This window comes from Homarus americanus, unplaced genomic scaffold (genome assembly GCF_018991925.1).
Source record: "Homarus americanus isolate GMGI-L3 unplaced genomic scaffold, GMGI_Hamer_2.0 scaffold40565, whole genome shotgun sequence".
Classification (NCBI taxonomy): domain Eukaryota; kingdom Metazoa; phylum Arthropoda; class Malacostraca; order Decapoda; family Nephropidae; genus Homarus; species Homarus americanus.
This window is the reverse complement of record NW_024735503.1, coordinates 2,083,909-2,104,426: the sequence shown is the minus strand read 5'-3', so window position 1 is coordinate 2,104,426 and position 20,518 is coordinate 2,083,909. Positions and strand designations below refer to the sequence as shown.

The window sequence follows — 20,518 nt, the reverse complement described above, 5'->3', positions numbered from 1 at the left end:
ACGCAGGTATTTGACGTGATGTGACGCAGGTATTGGACGTGATGTGACGCAGGTATTTGACGTGATGTAACGCAGGTATTTGACGTGATGTGACGCAAGTATTTGACGTGATGTGACGCAGGTATTTGACGTGATGTGACGCAGGTATTTGACGTGACGTGACGAAGGCTATTTAACGGAACTGTCAGATGGATAAAGAGAGATAGTCTGTGTTGATCAATATGGTGAGTAACACCCGAGAGAACATGTGTTAGCTATACCCATTAAATTCTAAGTCCGAGAGAAAATGTTTTGTCGTTAGTCTTAGGGTTAAATAAGCTGGGATGGAGATTCTTCAGGTTGTGTTGTAGTCATTAGGGGAAAAATACTAGAATTATCCAGGATAAATATTTATTTACATGTTGTTTACACCGGTCCAAAAGTATGTACATATTTTACCTGTACAGATAAAGGCGAGAGAAGAACGATTTACACACAATATAGATATATAATTATATATTACTCTTTTTCTTTGGTTTGACACCTCTATGTTAAAGCTTTCTTCTGCAGCTTAAGCTTCATTACAAACAGTACATATTACAGTTAAAAAGAGTCGTTCACATATTTGTGCTGCACTTTGTCTACATCACAAAGAAGATTAAGACTAAGGCTGTATGAACAAAAGACCAGAGAGTGAGGTGAGGTCAGAGTTTATAAAGACCAGAGAGTGAGGTGAGGTCAGAGTTTATAAAGACCAAAGAGTGAAGTGAGGTCAGAGTTTATAAAGACCAAAGAGTGAGGTGAGGTCAGAGTTTATAAAGACCAAAGAGTGAGGTGAAGTCAGAGTTTATAAAGACCAAAGAGTGAGATGAGGTCAGAGTTTATAAAGACCAAGAGTGAGGTGAGGTCAGAGTTTATAATGGCTCTCCAGATCACACGTTCCTTGTCATACAGAATATATGATGGAAACTTCATAAGCTTTTACGGAAAACTTAAGAGATTATAATTAGTAATACAATTTGGCTTTTATTGCATAAGACAATACTGTTTTTTAATCATACACCCAAAACACACACACACACACACACACACACACACCTGATACAAAGTTCCATTCCCACAATAATAACAGGTATTGTATATCTATAAGCACAGTAGGTGATCGCTACAGAGCAAGTGACTCAATATAGCGTCAAGAGAACTACCATCTGTCCCAGTTTCACGAGTCATAAAAACGCAGCTTAATACTCTAGCTAAGACTTTACGTACAAATGAACTCGAAATTCTGCCTTAGTAAACGTCATGTTGCGAGGGTGAAGTAGCTGTTATTAACTTGACTGGCAGGTGACGCTAGTGTTAATTAACTGTCTTAGTCCGCCTCCTACGCTCGCCGCTCCACGACACACTGGAACCAAGTGTTTGCTAGTCGTGGTACTCAACTCAGCTTTACCCACACATACAGAAGCCTACCACATGAGTTGTACTTTAAGTTTGTCATTAGTTAAAGAATGCGTTGATTAAATAATAATACTTGATTACCAAACATTTGTCATAGTGATAAATTGTAAAGTAATAAAGTAGAGAGAGACTTTGTTTGGCATTAAGTACCGAAAGTTGTTAAAATAAAGATGTGAATTTTCATATACTTTTACCCCAGCTTCAACACTTAGTTAAAATGACCGTACATTGAACACTACTTGACGACGCGGTTAAAATAATGTGCTTAATTTTTAGCTGTACTGATAAATATTTAATGACGTTTTGCAGTTTCTGAACCAACTAACACAAAATATATATTATACTTGTAAAACCTTCCCTATTGGCCAGTTAGGTCGATGGGTGTCTAATCTAAAGGTTTTAAGTCTGTCTGTCTGTGTATAGGGGTGTGGGGAACTGTGGTAAGACGTGGGGAAGTGTATGGGTGTGGGGAAGATGTGGAGGTGTGGGAAGGTGTCATTCATTATTGTATTTATGAAAGGTTGAAATCAATTGTAATATATATTAAACAAATAAATTAAAAACTCGATATTTATATAACTTCCAAAGGACTAAGATGACATGAATATCCTGATCCCTTCAAGGAGAATGAGAGGAGTGCCTGTGTGTGCGTCTGTCTCTCACAACATGAACTGAGATGTAATAATGTTGTAGTGAAAACCCGGACAAGATAATTACGTGTGAAGACGCAGTAACAAACTTGTCACGTTATCAAGGTACTGTTGGGGTAGTTACCAAGGTACTGTTGGGGTAGTTACCAAGGTACTGTTGGGGGTCGTTACCAAGGTACTGTTGGGGTATTTACCAAGGTACTGTTGGGGGTCGTTACCAAGGTACTGTTGGGGGTCGTTACCAAGGTACTGTTGGGGTCGTTACCAAGGTACTGTTGGGGTCGTTACTAAGGTACTGTTGGGGTATTTACCAAGGTACTGTTGGGATCGTTACCAAGGTACTGTTGGGGTCGTTACCAAGGTACTGTTAGGGTCGTTACCAAGGTACTATTGGGGGTCGTTACCAAGGTACTGCTGAAGAATCTTTGGTGAAAAGTGAGAGTAGAACGGTTAAGCTTATTAATGTATTTTTGATTACACTAAACAAGAGGAGGAGAGATGGCAGCACCAGCGACCAACTCAAGACAAAGGTGTACTGAGAGGTTCTTGAGAGAGGGGAGTGGTCGTGTTAACAAGTACGCAATATGGTGCTGACTCTACACCACCTAACCTCTCATGATAAAGTAGTCTATGGAATATACCAAAAAGGAGATTAATGTTAACGAGGTAGTTTAGTAGTTAACATTAAGATAAACAGTAGATATGGTTCATGTATGAGTGATTATTTTTTCTTCAAGAGTTTGTTGATATGAACAAGAACAAAGCTTTGGGGGGGCTGCAATAGACAATAAGTTATGGTAAGATCAAACTTGATCAACTCTTGTAACAGAAGCTAAAAACCGTACTGTAGTTGTTACTAAATTACACCATAGTATGTGTCTAACATCGGTAAAAGCTATCCAATGAGAGCGATCATACAAGGCGAATGATTCCCTTGGATAGATTTATGACGTACTGCACTGTACTGAACTGAACTGAACTGAACTGAGTGTTGAACGAAACGGATCAGGTTCCTGCACACACCAAGAGCTGAACCCATTGACCAGGACCAGTTCAACTCTCTTATGTCCAGGTACTGACGATCTGGCCTTCCACCCTAGGCCCAGGGACTTCCTACACGGCCAGCAGTAGGCAGGTCCAGGCTGAACATAACAGTGTGCCCGCAGCCCTGGACTGACCAAGCACACTACACAATAACAACATTACTAGAGGCGTCTAAGAGACAAATATATTTAATTACTTGTTGAGGCATGAATGAAATATATTATTTACATATAAGACAATGTGCTATATAGACAATATATGTTATATACAACCTTACTTTATGAAACAAAATTTCCAAGATGTTTCCGAGATAAAAGAAGCGACGCTATACACCCTCGTACATCACTCAGGAGTTAAAGTTATCCTCACAGACTGAGTTACGAGTTACACAGTTGAGCATATTTTTGTCTGGGTCTGCACAAATTCATGGTACCAAAGTTTATATGTTAGTGTCTCGCAATTCTTAGTGGAAAATATTACGACTCGGAAGTGTCAGTCACCGGTTCTCCAGCTGTGCCGCGCGCTTATCAGTGAGGTTTGTGACCCAGTATTTATACCTCAACATATTTCCTTAGAAGTAAAAATAAATGTCGTATCCATAAGCGTGACAGCAGCGAACAATCCTCCTGTTACCCTGCTTCTTCTTGTCCGCTGGTGAAGGTGTGGAGATCGTCCCCCCAGACCTGCCCCCGCCCCACACGTCTTCCTCCTCACGGTAAACTGACTGACTTAATGTCCCGTGTCCAGTATAATTTAATTTCTATATTACAGTTAAGAGTATCAAGAGTATGTCGTCATGAGAATCATCTGAAAAGAGAGGAATGATATCATTAGTCACTTTAACATGGAAAATGAGACAATGGAAGACGAAATTTAAGTAATAGTACCAGTATGAGTCCTATGTCTGCGGTGAGAGTGTTAGATAAAGTTCTTCATTATAATACGAGAACAAGACAATAAGAGCTTTATGAATCTCAAGTATTTATTATTATATTTAAAATTGGAAAAATTAATTAAATGTGAAGTTTGGGCGAATCATCTTACCTCCTCTAATGATAATGGGTTTCCTTTCATCTTTGTGTCTATGCTGTGATAACGCTCTGTAGGGGAGAAAACAAGTCAGTATATAGTCCAACATTATATAATACAAGTCAACTGAAATTATCATCTAAACTGTACAGTAAATATATAGAAAATATACATGTTTACTGATTCATTTTCCTGAGACAACTGTAACGTGTAGTACAGTGTAACGAACAGCATGTACACAAACCACATATTATGTAATATTATGTGTACATAATGTGTATCTGTATGTAACAATAGTGTGTAAGTGACAATATTATGTGCATGTAACATTGTGACGTATATGTAAGTAACAATACTATGTAAGTAACAATAGGATGTGCTTTATGAACTACGAGAAGAAGGATGACCTCTTACCATGTGACAGGTGGAGCCTCACAAGAGCCATCAGGAAAGCCTCAGATGTAAGAACTCGGTTTTTGGCGAACCTGAGCACCAGACACTCGAGCACCTTGTTAGAGACAGTGACTCCGGCCTCCCACAGCGCCGGCCGCAGGTGGTAGGAGGACGTCTTCCCCGTGTGGCTCCTGTCAAACTTGAGGAAGGCCGTCTGAGGGAGAACAGGTGTTGTCATACTCACATGACTATAATAATATAAATGTTATACTAAATAGGGATAATGACCGAATAGAAATAACTTCTATGTATTTATCTTCTTTGGAAACTTCTAACTGGCCATAAATAATCATGTAGACTATAAACATTCTTGTAAATTAATAGTTTGAAACTATGGAGGGAGGGAAGGTGGGAGGCACCAACCTTCCAAAACTGAAGCATAATAAGGAGTCCTGGAACATCCACCAGAGACACCCGGCCGCTTATATTAAAGTCTCGCAACATTATGAGGCTCTTGACTAACTCTAGGCTCGGCTTTTCCACCAGAAACTCTGAAACAAAACAAACTCTATAATCAAACAATAATTATTCTAAACAGTCAGAAATACCAGTAAGGAAATTTTGTATATATTTTTTTTTTCACGCACCAAAATTGTTCCTTTATCCCCTGTAGTGATATTTACGTACTAGTGTCCACGCTACCCATTAGCCACACAAACAGATTCACGAGTCTCAATCTTGGGGTCGCGTAGAGTAGAAGAGGTGACGAGACTTTTAACGGTAACTATACGGTAATATTAGTAACGGTGACAAAAGTAGTGGTTATGGTACTCACGTTTCCAGTGTGTCTTGAGGAACTTGTGGAAGAGATGAGGGTCCAGCTCTGGCGGGTACTTCTGCAACATCTTCTGTAACATCACCCGCCCGTCACGCTGGAAGACAATGAAACGTCAGAGTGAGGGAAGACACTACAAGATGACGTGAAGAAAGGATAGAAAAAGACAAAATTAATGAAAAAATATAGATGAAAAGATCAAATTGATTAAAAAGATATAACACAAATGACTTACAGTGACGAGAGAGAGAGAGAGAGAGAGAGAGTAAACACACACAGACACTGGCAAACACTCACCTGTATGGACACACACACACACACTACACATTTATACATTACACAAACATATACCATGGAAACATACATACACACACACATAAGTATAGAACACACACATTTCTATATACAAAAACACACACACATCCGATAATACACAAAACCTCCACAGAGAAAGTATCACAGAAATACAACTAGATCAGTAAGTTGTAGTGTGTGTCTCACTAACAGCCCATTAACCCCCTGCAAGACACACTGATGGTTCTGTCCCGGAAATTGAATGGTGTATTAGGTTAGTTTTATGACGTACTATAAGGCAGGCGCTCTCGACGGCTCATACCTGGTGATGTGGTTTAGCTGTGATGACATTGACCGTGTGAAACTCTACCTAATATTGTGCCTTATATTTTGTATGTTGTATATTTTAAACCTCTAGTTCCTGTACTTCTTAATATGCCGTTTATTATTGTTATTCTTCATAATTATAATTACTATTATTATTACTGTTATTGTTATCATAATCAGTATCAATAGTAGTAGTAGTAGAAGTAGCTGAAATAGTAAAGGTAAAAGTGGTAGTAGTAGAAGTAACTGAAATAGTAAAGGTAAAAGTAGTAGTGGTAGTAGTAGTAGTAGTAGTAGTAGTAGTAGTAGTAGTAGTAGTAGTAGTAGTAATAGTAGTTACTCACCAACTTGTGACCATCGTCCAACCTCTCCAAGCTGATGGATCGAAACACCATGTTGTCTTCGTTCACTTCCCTGTGATACAAACAGTCAATGTTTACAGTCTCATCATTAAGGTAAATCAATACAGGTGTTGTCCAGAAGAATATTGTCTAATACTTGTGTCTCTGTGAAACTGTTGGTGAGAGTTTGTGTGTATGTACGCGTGTATAGTGTGTGTGTGTGTGTGTGTGTGTGTGTGTTTGTAGAGGTGTTAATGGACGCCTAAGGATTTATATTAACATTACCAGTAGTTAATCAGCGTTAATAGCCTTCGTTAGCAATAAAACTTGTCATAACACACTAACACCAGGAGACATTAGCGAGGCGTCACCCACCAGATGTTGCTCTGTTCGTCTGTAAGGATCCGGAGGAGGAATTTGGCATCGGAGTTGGCGTGAGCTGTGTGAGGGACCACCATGTAGTCCCCTGGAGGCAGAGTGAAGAACGTCACTGTCTCTCTGGCCATGCTGTGTGACGTCACGTCCATTGGCCGCTGTGTAGAATATATATATATCGATAATGTATCTAAATGCATTATAAACCAACTTAACATTCATTAAAACTATAAAATAAAGACAAACAACTACGACATTATACAGTAAGAACAATATTGTCTTATACAAATTATGAAAAATGGTATTAAAATAAGTCACATTTTGTTACACTAAAATGGGTTATGGTTCCTGATATTCACGTAACAAGTGTAAAATATAACGTATAGATTATATCAAAATATGTTCTTCATTTGTATTTCTGTGAATAAACACATTCTCGAGTAACAATCGGATATAATTAAAGCCACAGCATATAATATCTTGTGGCAGAGAAATGTGTCGCCAAGAACCAAAAACAACTACATCAATGTGAGGTAAGGTTGACACTGTAGGTAAATTACGTGTTCATTAACAAAGGCGGTGGTGAGGCGAGTCACATTAGGAGGAATCTCATAGACAGCGAAGCCAATGGGGTGTAGATGGTAACGCTTCTTGTTATCTTGAGCCGAGAGGAAGGTGTGATAGTGCTGAGTCACCGACACTACCACGTGACACTTGGACACACCCACCCGCGGGATCTGCACGTGGAACTGTGGATTCATCGCAGTCGTCTCTGAACACAACAACAAGAGGAGGTTTAGAATGATCTTAAGACAGGGGGAATACATTGTCTTTGGTCATCAGAAACTGTAGAGACTCTTATACGGGGGAAGAATAAAGAAAAACACGAAGAAAATGTGATAACCATAATAGCAAAAGCAGCGAGGATGTATTTAATATGAAAACAATTAGAGTGAAGAACTAAGGTAGGTGGAAGAGAGACAGAAAGGCCCTGAGTACTGCCAGACCTAAAGGCTTACCTCAGTCTTATGTTGTGTTCTCACTGTTTACACTCACTCTTTATCACCTTCATTATCTTTAGTCTTACCTGTTAATATTTCCCTTGTGTTACTCTCGTTAAATAAACATTATAACTGGATTCCTTCATCTAATATACCCCCTCCCCCCCTTTAGTCCTGACAACACGGGCATCAAAAATGTTATTGTTCTTGTATATTACGTCATGTGTCAGTATGTTTACTTTTTACTTCTGAAATCCAATCCAACTATTTCCTTGCATTTATATTCTCACCAACCCATCTACAGAGTTCAATTTTTGTATCTCTCTTTCGTTTCTTATCACTTCTTAGTCTTTATGCTTGTTTTTTTTTTCTAATTTATTCTATTTATCGTAAGAACTATAGCTGGTATCAATATTGTAATCAACTGCCTATAAATAATAAAGCTAACCAAGCAAAGTACTATTGTCTAAGTTGCTATAGAGCGATGACATCAACATCATCTTGAGCTCGTGGGATAACATCTGGCTGTAACATTATCACTATCTGGCTACACTAAGTACAGGTAAACACATCTGGCTACACTAAGTACAGGTAAACACATCTGGCTACACTAAGTACAGGTAAACACATCTGGCTACACTAAGTACAGGTAAACACATCTGGCTACACTAAGTACAGGTAAACACATCTGGCTATACTAAGTACAGGTAAACACATCTGGCTACACTAAGTACAGGTAAACACATCTGGCTACACTAAGCACAGGTAACTACTGACCAAGATGATGAGGACCTCCGCCGGCGTTATATCCTGCTCTCCAACGGCGTCTGGCTAGCACCGCCCGCCACGGTTTCTTAGAGTGGAGAGCTGGCTCGTTCATCCAGTCATCTGGCCCAACGTGTACCAGGTCCAGGTGAGTAAAGTGACGAGCGAAGTCCTCAAACGCCATCCTGGAGGTGAAGGAGAAAATTATACGCTTGGATACTTGTAACTTATCAAGGTGTCGCAACGAAAGTACCCATGGTGTCAGATATACCTATACATGATAATTGACGGTTCTGACACATACAGTCACCTGGCCACATTAACGCTATCCTCAGTTTATGTCCAAGCCAGTTACCACATCACCAGTACAGCTCAAGTTCCCTCCTCCACTCCATCTTTTAGTTATAGGTGTCCAGTTGTCGTCATTGTGGATGGGAATTTATATTTTCCCTTGACATATGATCTTATTCAACGTTGTCGTGTAGGAAGAAGTGAACGACAGAGTGGTGAAGAATATCCCTGATGTTGTTCAATAGGAATGATAAAAGTTTGTCCCCAGCAGCAGTAAGTGAGGAATGATTTAGTGAAACAAAGGATGAACATATTGAAGATTAACTCAGCTATAAAGGATTACTATTTCATTCATCTTGCTGCAATCCAATAGACAACATGGAGGGTATTAACGTGGTAAAACTCCCCTCACAGGAAAGATTAAGTGAAGATCAGAATTTCTGTAAGAGCAGCAAGATCTACCTCTCCCCTGTCCTTGAGGTGTTAGTCGAATGCTGACTCACTTAACTTGAGGATATTCTGGAACACACAATTCTGTCAGTATCTGGAAAAATACTAAAGATATTTCTACGGATTTGACTCTCCATCTTTCACTCATTCATCTCCATCTGACCATAATCTTGTTATTACCTAAACTACGTAGAGATGGTTCGAAAGCGTTATGAGATGAGACGAAAACATCTGGTGGCAAAGCGGTAACGTACGTATCTCTCACCAATATGTCAGGAGTTCGAGTCCTGTTTGGTCCGGATACACCTAAGAAGTTCTGTTTCTATCTCGTTGACAATTTTATGATATAGCGAGAGATTATAATAAATCCCTTTTAAATTTAGGTTATAAATTCAGGCAGCGAGGTGGTGAGTTTACTAGATAAGTTATAGAGGAAATAGCCATATATCTTCCTGTGCTCGGGGATGGAACACTTAATTATTGACATGAACTGATCTATAATTCTGGTGAGAGGGGTGAAGGCAGGAGAACAGGTGGAAGGATGATAGTGTTCATTACCAACAATTTTATCTCCAGAACAAACATCACAAGAGTCCAACACACACCAATCGGCTCTCACAATAACCATCAATTTTTTTATAAACTTTTTTAAACTTTCATTTTTCGTCGTAAACCCTATATATATATTCGTTATAACTTAATGGTGTTCAATTTCTCCCCACAATGGACCATCACGTGTGTTACTCCGTCACTGAGCTGTGACAGACCATCATCTACTCTCAACTCACCAAAATTCTCCGTCGTTCTTCACCCTGACGGAGAGCAACACTTTGTCCCGTTCTGACAGAGAGTCCCACTCCCACGACCGTTCACTCCAGGGGCCGTTCCACTCACCACGCCCCCAGGGGTTCCTCAGTCTGGGGAAACATATGATTATTAATAAACTGTTTATTTGTGGTAATTATGAATACGTTGGCAACATAACATTAGAACAATACTCTGGAAAAAAAATTATATGCAGTAATCAAACAAGGTTTATAGGTAAAAGATTACAGTCATTTAGTATTTATTATTATCAACGTGTTATCCTGGAGAGGTAAAAATGTCGAAATACCAGAAAGTAACATTTTGATATTTTCAATCTGAAGCAGACTGTAGTCACAGGTAACACAGGTGTGGTGTTAATTAAAAAATAAAAGCTTTCGGATAAATGCAGGTAGAAAAATACCACATTTAAATCCTATCGGCAAGTAACACTGACGAGAAATACTAATGATTATGTAACACTGACACGAGAGAGAATGAGGGCCTGGACACCATGCCTGAGAGAGAAGCTGACCTGTGTGTGTGTGTGTTATAGCTGAGAACCCACCTGACCAGAGGAGTTTCACCCAGCTTGCTCCTGACCCTGGCTAGCCCCGTGACGCTGTAGGCATGTTGCGTCACCAGTCCGTTCCTTAGTCGCAGGTTCCTCTTGGTGTCCTTCTCCTGATTTTTTTTTGACGAAGGAGGAGGGGAGAAGAAAGAGAGGAAGGAGGAGGAGGAGCAGGAGGAGGAGGGGAAGGAGGAGGAGGGGAAGGAGGAGGAGGGGAAGGAGGAGGGAGGGAAGAGGAGGAGGGGAGGAGGGGAGGGGAAGGAGGAGGGCAGGAGGAGGGAGGGGGGAGAGGGGGGAGAGGGAAGGAGGAGGAGGGGAAGGAGGAGGAGGGGAAGGAGGGAGGAGGGGGGAGAGGGAGGAGGAGGGAGGGGGGAGAGGGGAGGAAGATAATCATCATTATATGGCTCACACAAAACACAATAGTCTTATTATCATTTTTTAATTTTATATTCAGAGTACGATTTAATTTTACTTTTGCAAGAAAATTCGGGTATTAATTTATAATGTATTCAGAAACTGTACAAAAGTATCTGAACATAACATGACATTAGGAAAAGCCTGAATTGTCGACTCTTAAAAAAATAAAATAAAAAACAGGTATGCCTCTAAAGCTTTCAAAATCCAAACAGGAAATTTATACTCTAGAACAACAATATATAAATATGTTAAATATTCACCAAAAAAGTCCAATAAATAAAAAAACATTTATTCAACGCAGAAGGACGGATTAGTGTTTTATGTGAGGGGCAAAGGTAAACAATGATGAAGTAAACAAAGGTGTGGGTAAACAATGGTGTGGGTAAATAAAGGTGTGGGTAAACAAAGGTGTGGGTAAGCAAAGGTGTGGGTAAACAAAGGTGTGGGTAAACAAAGGTGTGGGTAAACAAAGGTGTGGGTAAACAACGGTGTGGGTAAACAAAGGTGTGAGTAAACAAGAGAGAAAAATAGACTTAAAAATGAGCACAAAATACTGATGTCAAACAGGAATTGCCTTAAACAGCTGGTCACTGTAGGCCTACAGTGACCAGCTCGATACACCAGTCAAGAACAGTCATGGGGTGTACGACGCCCTTTACGATGACCTTCTTGCCCTGATCTTGTTTCAGGAATAACTACCTTTTCGAGCTCTGGAGATATCTCGAAGTTTCTATATTTTGAGTACAGCACTAGCTAATAATTCCCACCAGGAAACTTGCTTCGAGACTCCTCCAAAGCTTCGAAAAGTGCAGAGTTCCATGTGTCAAAGGCGATATTGCTGGAAAAAGATGAGGGCAAGAAGGTCATCGTAAATGGAGTCGAACACCCCATAACTGTTCTTGAATATGGCGAGTCTCGGACGATCATGCAGCACTACAGTGAACACTAGATGACTGAGGAAACACTACGGGCAACACAAGATGACTGAGGAAAGACTCGCAACATTAAAGATAACACTAGATGACTGAGGAAAGACTCGCAACACTACAGACAACACAAGATGACAGGGGTAGGAAGGGGACACACACCAGGTTGATGGAGGCGACCAGGAGGGTGGAGCGAGGCACGGCAGAGTTGAGAACCTGGTAGGTGAGGAACTTGTCTTGCATGGTGAGGCTAAAACTCTGCACGATGCCCCCCGTCAGATCTTGCAGCGCCCTCGTCGTGAACCCCTGCTGCAGTGCCTCATAACTCCCGTACAACCTGTAGCAACGGGAAAGGGGACTTGTTAATTACATGTTATTAGGTATAAACACAGGTAGGATGATCAGGTGAACGGAATAGCTTTTAATATATCATCGTATACGAGGAGTAAGTTATAACTCACTTGGCATAAACTATCATAAATTCTTCTCACTTGGCATAAACTATCATAAATTCATACTCACTTGGCAAAAACTATCATAAATTCTTCTCACTTGGCATAAACTATCATAAATTCATACTCACTTGGCAAAAACTATCATAAATTCATACTCACTTGGCATAAACTATCATAAATTCATACTCACTTGGCATAAACTATCATAAATTCATACTCACTTGGCATAAACTATCATAAATTCATACTCACTTGGCATAAACTATCATAAATTCATACTCACTTGGCATATACTATCATAAATTCATACTCACTTGGCATAAACTATCATAAATTCATACTCACTTGGCATATACTATCATAAATTCATACTCACTTGGCATAAACTATCATAAATTCATACTCACTTGGCATAAACTATCATAAATTCATACTCACTTGGCATAAACTATCATAAATTCTTCTCACTTGGCATAAACTATCATAAATTCATACTCACTTGGCATAACCTATAATAAATTCATACTCACTTGGCAAAAACTATCATAAATTCATACTCACTTGGCATAAACTATCATAAATTCATACTCACTTGGCATAAACTATCATAAATTCATACTCACTTAGCATACGCCTTCTCCAACAACGCCGCCCAAAACTCAGAAGGATCGGTGGAATGGAGGTAGACGAGGCGGCCTTTGAAGGTGGGTAGCCGGTCATCGATAATCACCTCTACCCAGTCCCCGAAGTGCCAGAACCTAAACCTGAGGCAGCAACCAGAGTGAGTCATTTAGGGTAAGTTACTTAGAGTGAGTTATTTAGGGTGAGTTACTTAGAGTGAGTTATTTAGGGTGAGTTACTTAGAGTGAGTTACTTAGAGTGAGTTATTTAGGGTGAGTTACTTAGAGTGAGTTATTTAGGGTGAGTTACTTAGAGTGAGTTATTTAGGGTGCGTTATTTAGGCGTGAGTTACTTAAGGTGAGTTGAGAGAGAGAGAGAGAGAGAGAAGCCTGGGGAGAGGATGGACCATGGAAAGTTGGCACATCAAAGGGAGATTGGATCCTTTGTGAGGTGTGCCACGCGTGAGAGCACCAGAACCCATGCCAGCGACCACTACTCCAACACCCCAATTATGATAGAAACATTTCAGGTCAACGCTGGCTCTGACACCACTCAAGCGGGGTGGTGACGGTCAAGGAGAGTCGCCCGCAGTGTGTGTCGGTCTGGTGGTGGTGCCTCCCCCCTAAACCATCAGCCTCGCCTCAGCTGTCACCGTGCAGCCCATCTTTAGGTATACAGTATAATGTGGGATTTCTTTAATGAGTTAATGACCTGATACACGGGGTGGTGTTATGACTGACACACAGGGCGACGCACCACCAAATAGCAAATCAATGTTTATGACAGGCTTTGAATTACAGCAGAGAGAGAGAGAGAGAGAGAGAGAGAGAGAGAGAGAGAGAGAGAGAGAGAGAGAGAGAGAGAGAGAGATCATATTGATTCTGTTCAGTTGTCGGTACACTATGGCTCGACGTGTTAACTTACAGCCATTGTAGCCAGCCGTGAAGTCGTAACCAAACACCTTATAAGGAACCGAATATATCAGGTCATCAGGCTGTGTCAATAGAGTGGACATAAATATTAATCTGAGAATGTTTGCACTACAGAACACGATCTTGAGATACCTGTCTCCTTCAAGTAGTGATTCTTTGACAGAAAGAAGGAGATATATTATATAGCGTCTGTCTATAAAAAATATTTAGCGATATCCTCATCTACCGTCGTCTTCCCGTCAAAAAACAGGAGAAGACCGACGAGAAACTCACATAAATCATTATACTGCTTACATTCTACTCACCGAAACATTGATCATATAAACATAATATTTGAAACTTTTGTCTTTTAGTATTTGTAAAGTAAAATAAGAGAGCTCGGTGGTAGTAGGCGAGGCGAGAACAGACTGGGATCTTTACAAGTGACACAAGACGAACTATGCGAGTATAGTGTAACTGGATCACATATTCACACTCCTTCAACTTATTACCTGAAGATACCGCAGTAGGTGTGGTCGAAGGCCTGGTCAGGAGGCACCACTCTGTCGAGGAACTTGGGTGTGAGGGTGAGGGTGGAGACGGCCTGCACCAGCCATGTGTCGCCCAGTTCTCCCTGCTCCACATCAAACCTCGTCGCTCCGTCAGCGATGAATTTAGGTCTTGCACAGATCTCCTGCGGGAGGGACACAAGTGTAAGTCAGTGGGGAAGACAAGAGTGACACGAGAAGTTATTGTTGACTTTCAATAACAAATTAAGAGATATTCTCATTAAAATTTACACTGAGCAACTTCTGTATTTTCTAATTATGTTTAATGATTTCTTGCAGACAGTGTGGTGGTCAAGCAACTTTTACCCACAATACAATAGCCTAAGGTCCCAGTCTAAATGTACAGCGATATTTTTTGTACTTTATTTTCTACAGTGGAATGTCAGAGTTAGGATTTATGAGGCACGACATAACTTCTTGAGATACGCTTCTAAACGCCTTGATTGTTGAGGCACAGTAGTAATATTATAACGTCTACATCAATGACAGCAGCCGATAAATAGACGTGTGTAGAGGCAGATAATTATAATCTCTAGAGGTAAGTAAAACACTGGTCTTATCTATTGTTTCTTACGTAACGTTTCGACCCTTGGCCAGATTCACACATCATGTTAACAGCAAAGAGGAACACAGGTTTATATATCAAGTTCATCCTCCTGAGCGCCTTCACGTGAAACATAGATACATACATACATACATACATACATACACACATACATACATACATACATACATACATACATACATACATACATACATCTAGCTGCTCTGAGGTATGTGACCGACCGAACAGGTAATAACCTAATTATTAGTATTCAGGAGCTACTGGGTCACATCACCTCCCCTTGGCCGCATGCCAGTCCCCTGACAGATTGGTCGGCCATCACCAACCTCACCTCACACACCATTACAACAACCTCACCTCACACACCATTACAACAACCTCACCTCACACACCTCCAACATAACCCACCTCCATGATGACCCACCAGCAATATAACCCACCTCCAACATAACCCACCTCCAACATAAACCCACTTCTACGATGACCCACTTCCAAGACTTTGATCATTCACAGCATCAAACTCTTCACCTACATTAACACGACATCTCAGAATATTAATTAGCCACATCTTAAAACTCTTCCTCCTTATTGCCATAACTACGTATTTTCCTCCTTCATTATTTATCATTTATCAATTTTATCTTATTTTTTTCCTCATAAGGCAAAATATTCAACCGTGTGTCAGGGAAGGATTGTGAATGACCTTCGTACGTCACCTGCCAACACTTGTCGACTCCTTGATACTAATGATCACATCCATAAAGACTTCTCACAGCTCTATGTTCCCATCACCTGTGAGAATATCCAGTTATTTATGGATTAATCACAATATCTTTATAATATATACCAAAAAACAATCCTCATGTACATTTAGACATCCAACAGAACACCAGCGAAAATAATATATGCACAAAAAACAGCAATCGGTAAATCAAACACGATCCTAAGAATATCCCCTCATACGCCCTCAGGTGACTCATAACGTGTTGCCTAACCTCTCGTTTACGTGGTTGTGAAAGATGAATTCAGGCAATAACATCTGTCAGTCCATCCCACATGATATTTGAATACATGAGAGCATTTGTGTTCCAATGTGTGATTTTTCCTGGACTCCTTTCATGTTTCCCTCATGTATGATTCGTCTGCTTGTAAGAAAACGATATGAAAATGTATAGCCAAGAATCCCGATGAGTTTAAGTAGCTCGTGTATCGCTGTATCGCGTCTTGAGGGTCTGTTTTATGGGTCTTTTATATGAGATGTTGTATGGCGCTCTTTGGGTTTATTGGCATCTGTGGTCTGACTCTACGTTAATTATTTCCGGTGTAATGGCGCACTTTATTGTTGTTTATTGTCAGGCTTCTTGGACGACTTGGTATGTTGTTGTTGCTATTGTTACTGCTACTTTTGTTGAGGGTTTCTGTTTGTTATTATGGTTGTTGTTGTTGTTTTGGTTGCTATTGTTACTGCTATTTTTGCCCAGGGTCCACGGGTGTTGTTCTTGCTGCTGTTGTTACTAATGTTTTTGTTGAGGTTCCGTGCGTTTTTGTTCTTGTTACGATGTTGTTACTTGTTGATGTTCCGTAGATTGTTGTTATAATATTGTTACTGCTTCCTGTGTTGATGGTATGTTCCTTTGTGTGTTTTCTACTAAGGGGCACAGTCGATATTACTTTTTCTTCAAGAATGTATAACTGTTTTAGCTTTCATTCACATACGACGCCTCATATAATTCTGGTTGTAGAGTGTTGACCATAAAAAGCTTTGTTACCTCCCGTTGATAGCCGTAATTACTCTACTGCTGACAGTCTACCGCTAGTCTATAGTCTATAAGATTGTATTCCCACCGTTAAAGACTTCAAACACCTCTTTCCTCCATCTCCCTCTAGTGTCACTTACCCAGTTACATCTTTTCTTTCCCTTCCTCACTATATGCCTCGTCACTCGTCCCTCACCCCCCAACTGTGACCTCCGTAATGCTCCCCCATACAGCCCGCCCGCCTCCCTCCCTCTCTACACTTCTTCCCAGACGTGAACACCGCCACAGGTTCCGGTGACGCTCCTCCGTTACCCGGCAGGTGAGACTGACTCCCCGGACAGGTGTGCTCGTGGTGAGTGTTTTACCGTACACCGCCCTCCCTCTCCCCCTCCCCCTCCCCTACACTTGTAGAGCGTGAACCACCACCATGCTCACATCTCCCACGCCTCGTCACGATTCCTGCCCACGGTTAAGTCACTTTCCTGAGATACAACACCCCAGACTATACTGTAGAGCCCCTAACTTAACCACGTACCGTAGCTCTTGCCTAAACACCAGTTAGCGGTCTAGCAAGCAGCCAACACAAAGGGCATACTGTTCCTTACACACCGGAAGCGAAATCTATGTAACACGAGACAAAGAAACTATATAATACTCTTCTTGTTCCATAGTTCTGACCCCTGACCTCTGACCCCCTCCCCCCCCCATATTAACACACTGATGGTGATATAGGAATAGCTTACTTAGTCAGAAAAATACATATATAAAGTGAATCATAATAATATTGACATGACTGATCCAAGTGGGGGGCCTGAACCCTCCTAGTGACATGATGTTTGGAGATTTAAAGTGACTATGTCAACATTTTCGTAAGGTTTGAAACTTTAATCTACAAACATCTATTTGAGAGAGAGTTTCTGTTTAATGTGATCAAATATTATGTAACTATACTTAGCTTGATTCCCCGTCTCCAAGCTGCGTCTATCATCCTTGTTTTCTAATTTTGTGTTCGAGCCTTGTCTCCAAAGCGTGTCTCCAGCATTGTCTCCCAGGTGTGTGTCCCAGCCTATCATCCCAGTGTTGTCTCCCAGCCTAGTCTCCCAGGCATATCTCCAAGCCTTGTCTCTCATCTTTGTCTCTCAACCCTGTTTCCCCTAAAGGTCCTCTTGTACTGTATATACAAGAGCGGTGTTGTAGGTAGCTCACAGACAGCCAGGGGTGGTGGTGCCAGAAGGTCAGTCCACCACTCCTCGCCCCCTCTCACCAGGCCTGGATCACTGACATCGCACTCAAGGGGTTAAAGTCATCGTACTCAAGGGGTTAAAGTTATCGTACTCAAGGGTTAAAGTCATCGTACTCAAGGGGTTAAAGTCATCGTATTCAAGGGTTAAAGTCATCGTATTCAAGGGGTTAAAGTCATCGTATTCAAGGGGTTAAAGTCATCGTATTCAAGGGTTAAAGTCATCGTACTCAAGGGGTTAAAGTCATCGTATTCAAGGGGTTAAAGTCATCGCACTCAAGGGGTTAAAGTCATCGTACTCAAGGGGTTAAAGTTATCGTACTCAAGGGTTAAAGTCATCGTACTCAAGGGGTTAAAGTCATCGTATTCAAGGGTTAAAGTCATCGTATTCAAGGGGTTAAAGTCATCGTATTCAAGGGGTTAAAGTCATCGTATTCAAGGGTTAAAGTCATCGTACTCAAGGGGTTAAAGTCATCGTATTCAAGGGGTTAAAGTCATCGTATTCAAGGGTTAAAGTCATCGTACTCAAGGGGTTAAAGTCATCGTACTCAAGGGGTTAAAATCATCGTACTCAGGGGGTTAAGAAGGGAACTATGCAGCCACTGGGGGGTGTGACTAACTGTGGGTGAGGAGGTTAGGGTAGGTTAAGTTAGGTTAGGTTAGGTTAGGTTAAAAGGTAAAAATTGCAGAATTAATTATTGAGACACGTTCAGAGGGGACACAAGGGGTTATAGACTGGCTCCACTAATCGGAGTTTAATACAGCCGTTGTAATAGTAACCAGACGATAAGGAATGATCGTATCTACCTCAATCATCTTTAAAAATGTAAACATGAGAGAATTTTTCTTACTAATGAGCCAACAAACCTGATCACGACATTGAGTGGAGAAATTTATCTGATCTTTTTTTTACTCAAATTTTATGCAACACGAGTTAATGAGATTGAAGTTTACTGTGATGGAACTACATACATACATACATACATACATACATACATACATACATACATACATACGACCGTCCTACCCTAGTCCTCTTCCCTCATACCTCACCCTTGACCCTTGACCCCTGACCCCTCACACCTCAGATAGAGAGTAATGTTGACCACAGGTAAAAGTTGAAGAAAATGTCCCACTGACTTCATCTTTATGGAAGAACTGAGCCTCGGGGAAAGGGGGTGAGGAGAAGGGTGAGGAGGGTGAGGAGGAGGGTGATGGGGGAGGGTGATGGGGGAGGTGAGGAGGAGGAGGTAGAGATTTACTGAGGGAAAATGTGCAGACATAAAGAGAAATATGGTGACGAAGGAGAACATAGAGAGAGACTATTTGGAGGAGGGAAGAGGGAGAGGACAACAAATGGAGACATTGAGACGTAGAGAGAGAGAGTTACTGAGGAAAGTTTGTAGGCGGTAGCGGGAGAGAGAGAGGTACAAGGAGAGGGTGAGGAACAAAGGGTTAGAGATGAGAGGGAATAAAGAGGGGACAGGATAATAACGTGGTGTAGAAAGAGGGAAGAAACGAGATATATGGAATGGTATTGTAGGTGAGTATGGCAGTGTGTGTGTGTGTGAAGGAGGGAGTGTGTGAAGGAGGGAGTGTGTGAAGGATGGGTGTGTGAAGGATGGGTGTGTGAAGGAGGGGGTGTGTGAAGGAGGGTGTGTGAAGGAGGGGGTGTGTGAGGGATGAGGTGTGTGAAGGAGGAGAGAGTGCGAAGGGAGGAGGGTGTGTGAAGAAGGAGAGAGTTTGTGTGTTGGAGAGTGTGTAAATGGGTGCCCCAGGTGTAGTGATGGCTGCCCCACTATAAATCACATCACACAAGCGAAAGTAACTAGACTGACAGCTTAACTTTTTTTTTTAAGAATATAAACTTTGATTTCCTGGAATACAGTGGAAGAATTACCAAATGTAAACTTTCTTTCATGTTCCTACTATGATCAACACTGGCAGATGTTCAGACACACGCAAGAGATTATACTCGGCCTATGTCTGCTCACAATAAGTTCATGAGAAGTGAGTGATTGTCGTACTGGTTATGAAGCTGAGGACGAGTTTGAGGTGAAAAGAGTAGAAACTTTGTAGGGCAGCGGTGGCTTAATGGATACAACTCTTGTCTCCTGCCTCAGGGGGTTCCTGGTTATATGCCCGAGTTACCCCTCCTAGTCCACCCAGCTGTGATTGTGTACCTAATTCTTTAGATGGGGAAGTGAAGATGGTCGAGTGTTATACCGACCATGTTGTCTTCCCGTGTACTGAAGGCTTACAGTAGTATACAGTGTGTCGTATCCTCAGGTGTGAGTGTATAAGTGTGTGAAAGTGTAGCTGTGAGAGTGCCTGTGTGTGTGTGTGTGTGTGTGTGTGTGTGTGTGAAAGTATAGGTGTGGCTGTGAGAGATGTATAAAAAATAAGGATCTGTTTTTTTTAGTATATATTAATTTATTCCACAACACGAA

General features: G+C 41.1%; 1 protein-coding gene across 2 annotated transcripts in view; it reads right to left on the bottom strand.

Annotated features, from left to right (window-relative positions):
• Positions 1–373: 373 nt before the first annotated feature.
• The window catches only part of LOC121871209 (calpain-9-like), a 124,969-nt gene continuing 104,824 nt past the window's right edge, over positions 374–20,518 (bottom strand). For both annotated transcript variants that reach the window (XM_042373400.1, XM_042373401.1), the window contains 14 exons: positions 14,450–14,631; positions 13,029–13,169; positions 12,113–12,287; positions 10,605–10,720; positions 10,021–10,149; positions 8,504–8,676; positions 7,286–7,497; positions 6,726–6,883; positions 6,354–6,423; positions 5,389–5,485; positions 4,977–5,104; positions 4,575–4,767; positions 4,176–4,231; positions 374–3,938 (listed from right to left, as the gene is read on the bottom strand). In XM_042373400.1, coding sequence (XP_042229334.1) covers positions 3,912–3,938; positions 4,176–4,231; positions 4,575–4,767; positions 4,977–5,104; positions 5,389–5,485; positions 6,354–6,423; positions 6,726–6,883; positions 7,286–7,497; positions 8,504–8,676; positions 10,021–10,149; positions 10,605–10,720; positions 12,113–12,287; positions 13,029–13,169; positions 14,450–14,631 — 1,857 coding nt within the window. In that variant the 3' untranslated portion in view covers positions 374–3,911. The remainder of the gene's footprint in view (positions 3,939–4,175; positions 4,232–4,574; positions 4,768–4,976; positions 5,105–5,388; positions 5,486–6,353; positions 6,424–6,725; positions 6,884–7,285; positions 7,498–8,503; positions 8,677–10,020; positions 10,150–10,604; positions 10,721–12,112; positions 12,288–13,028; positions 13,170–14,449; positions 14,632–20,518) is intronic.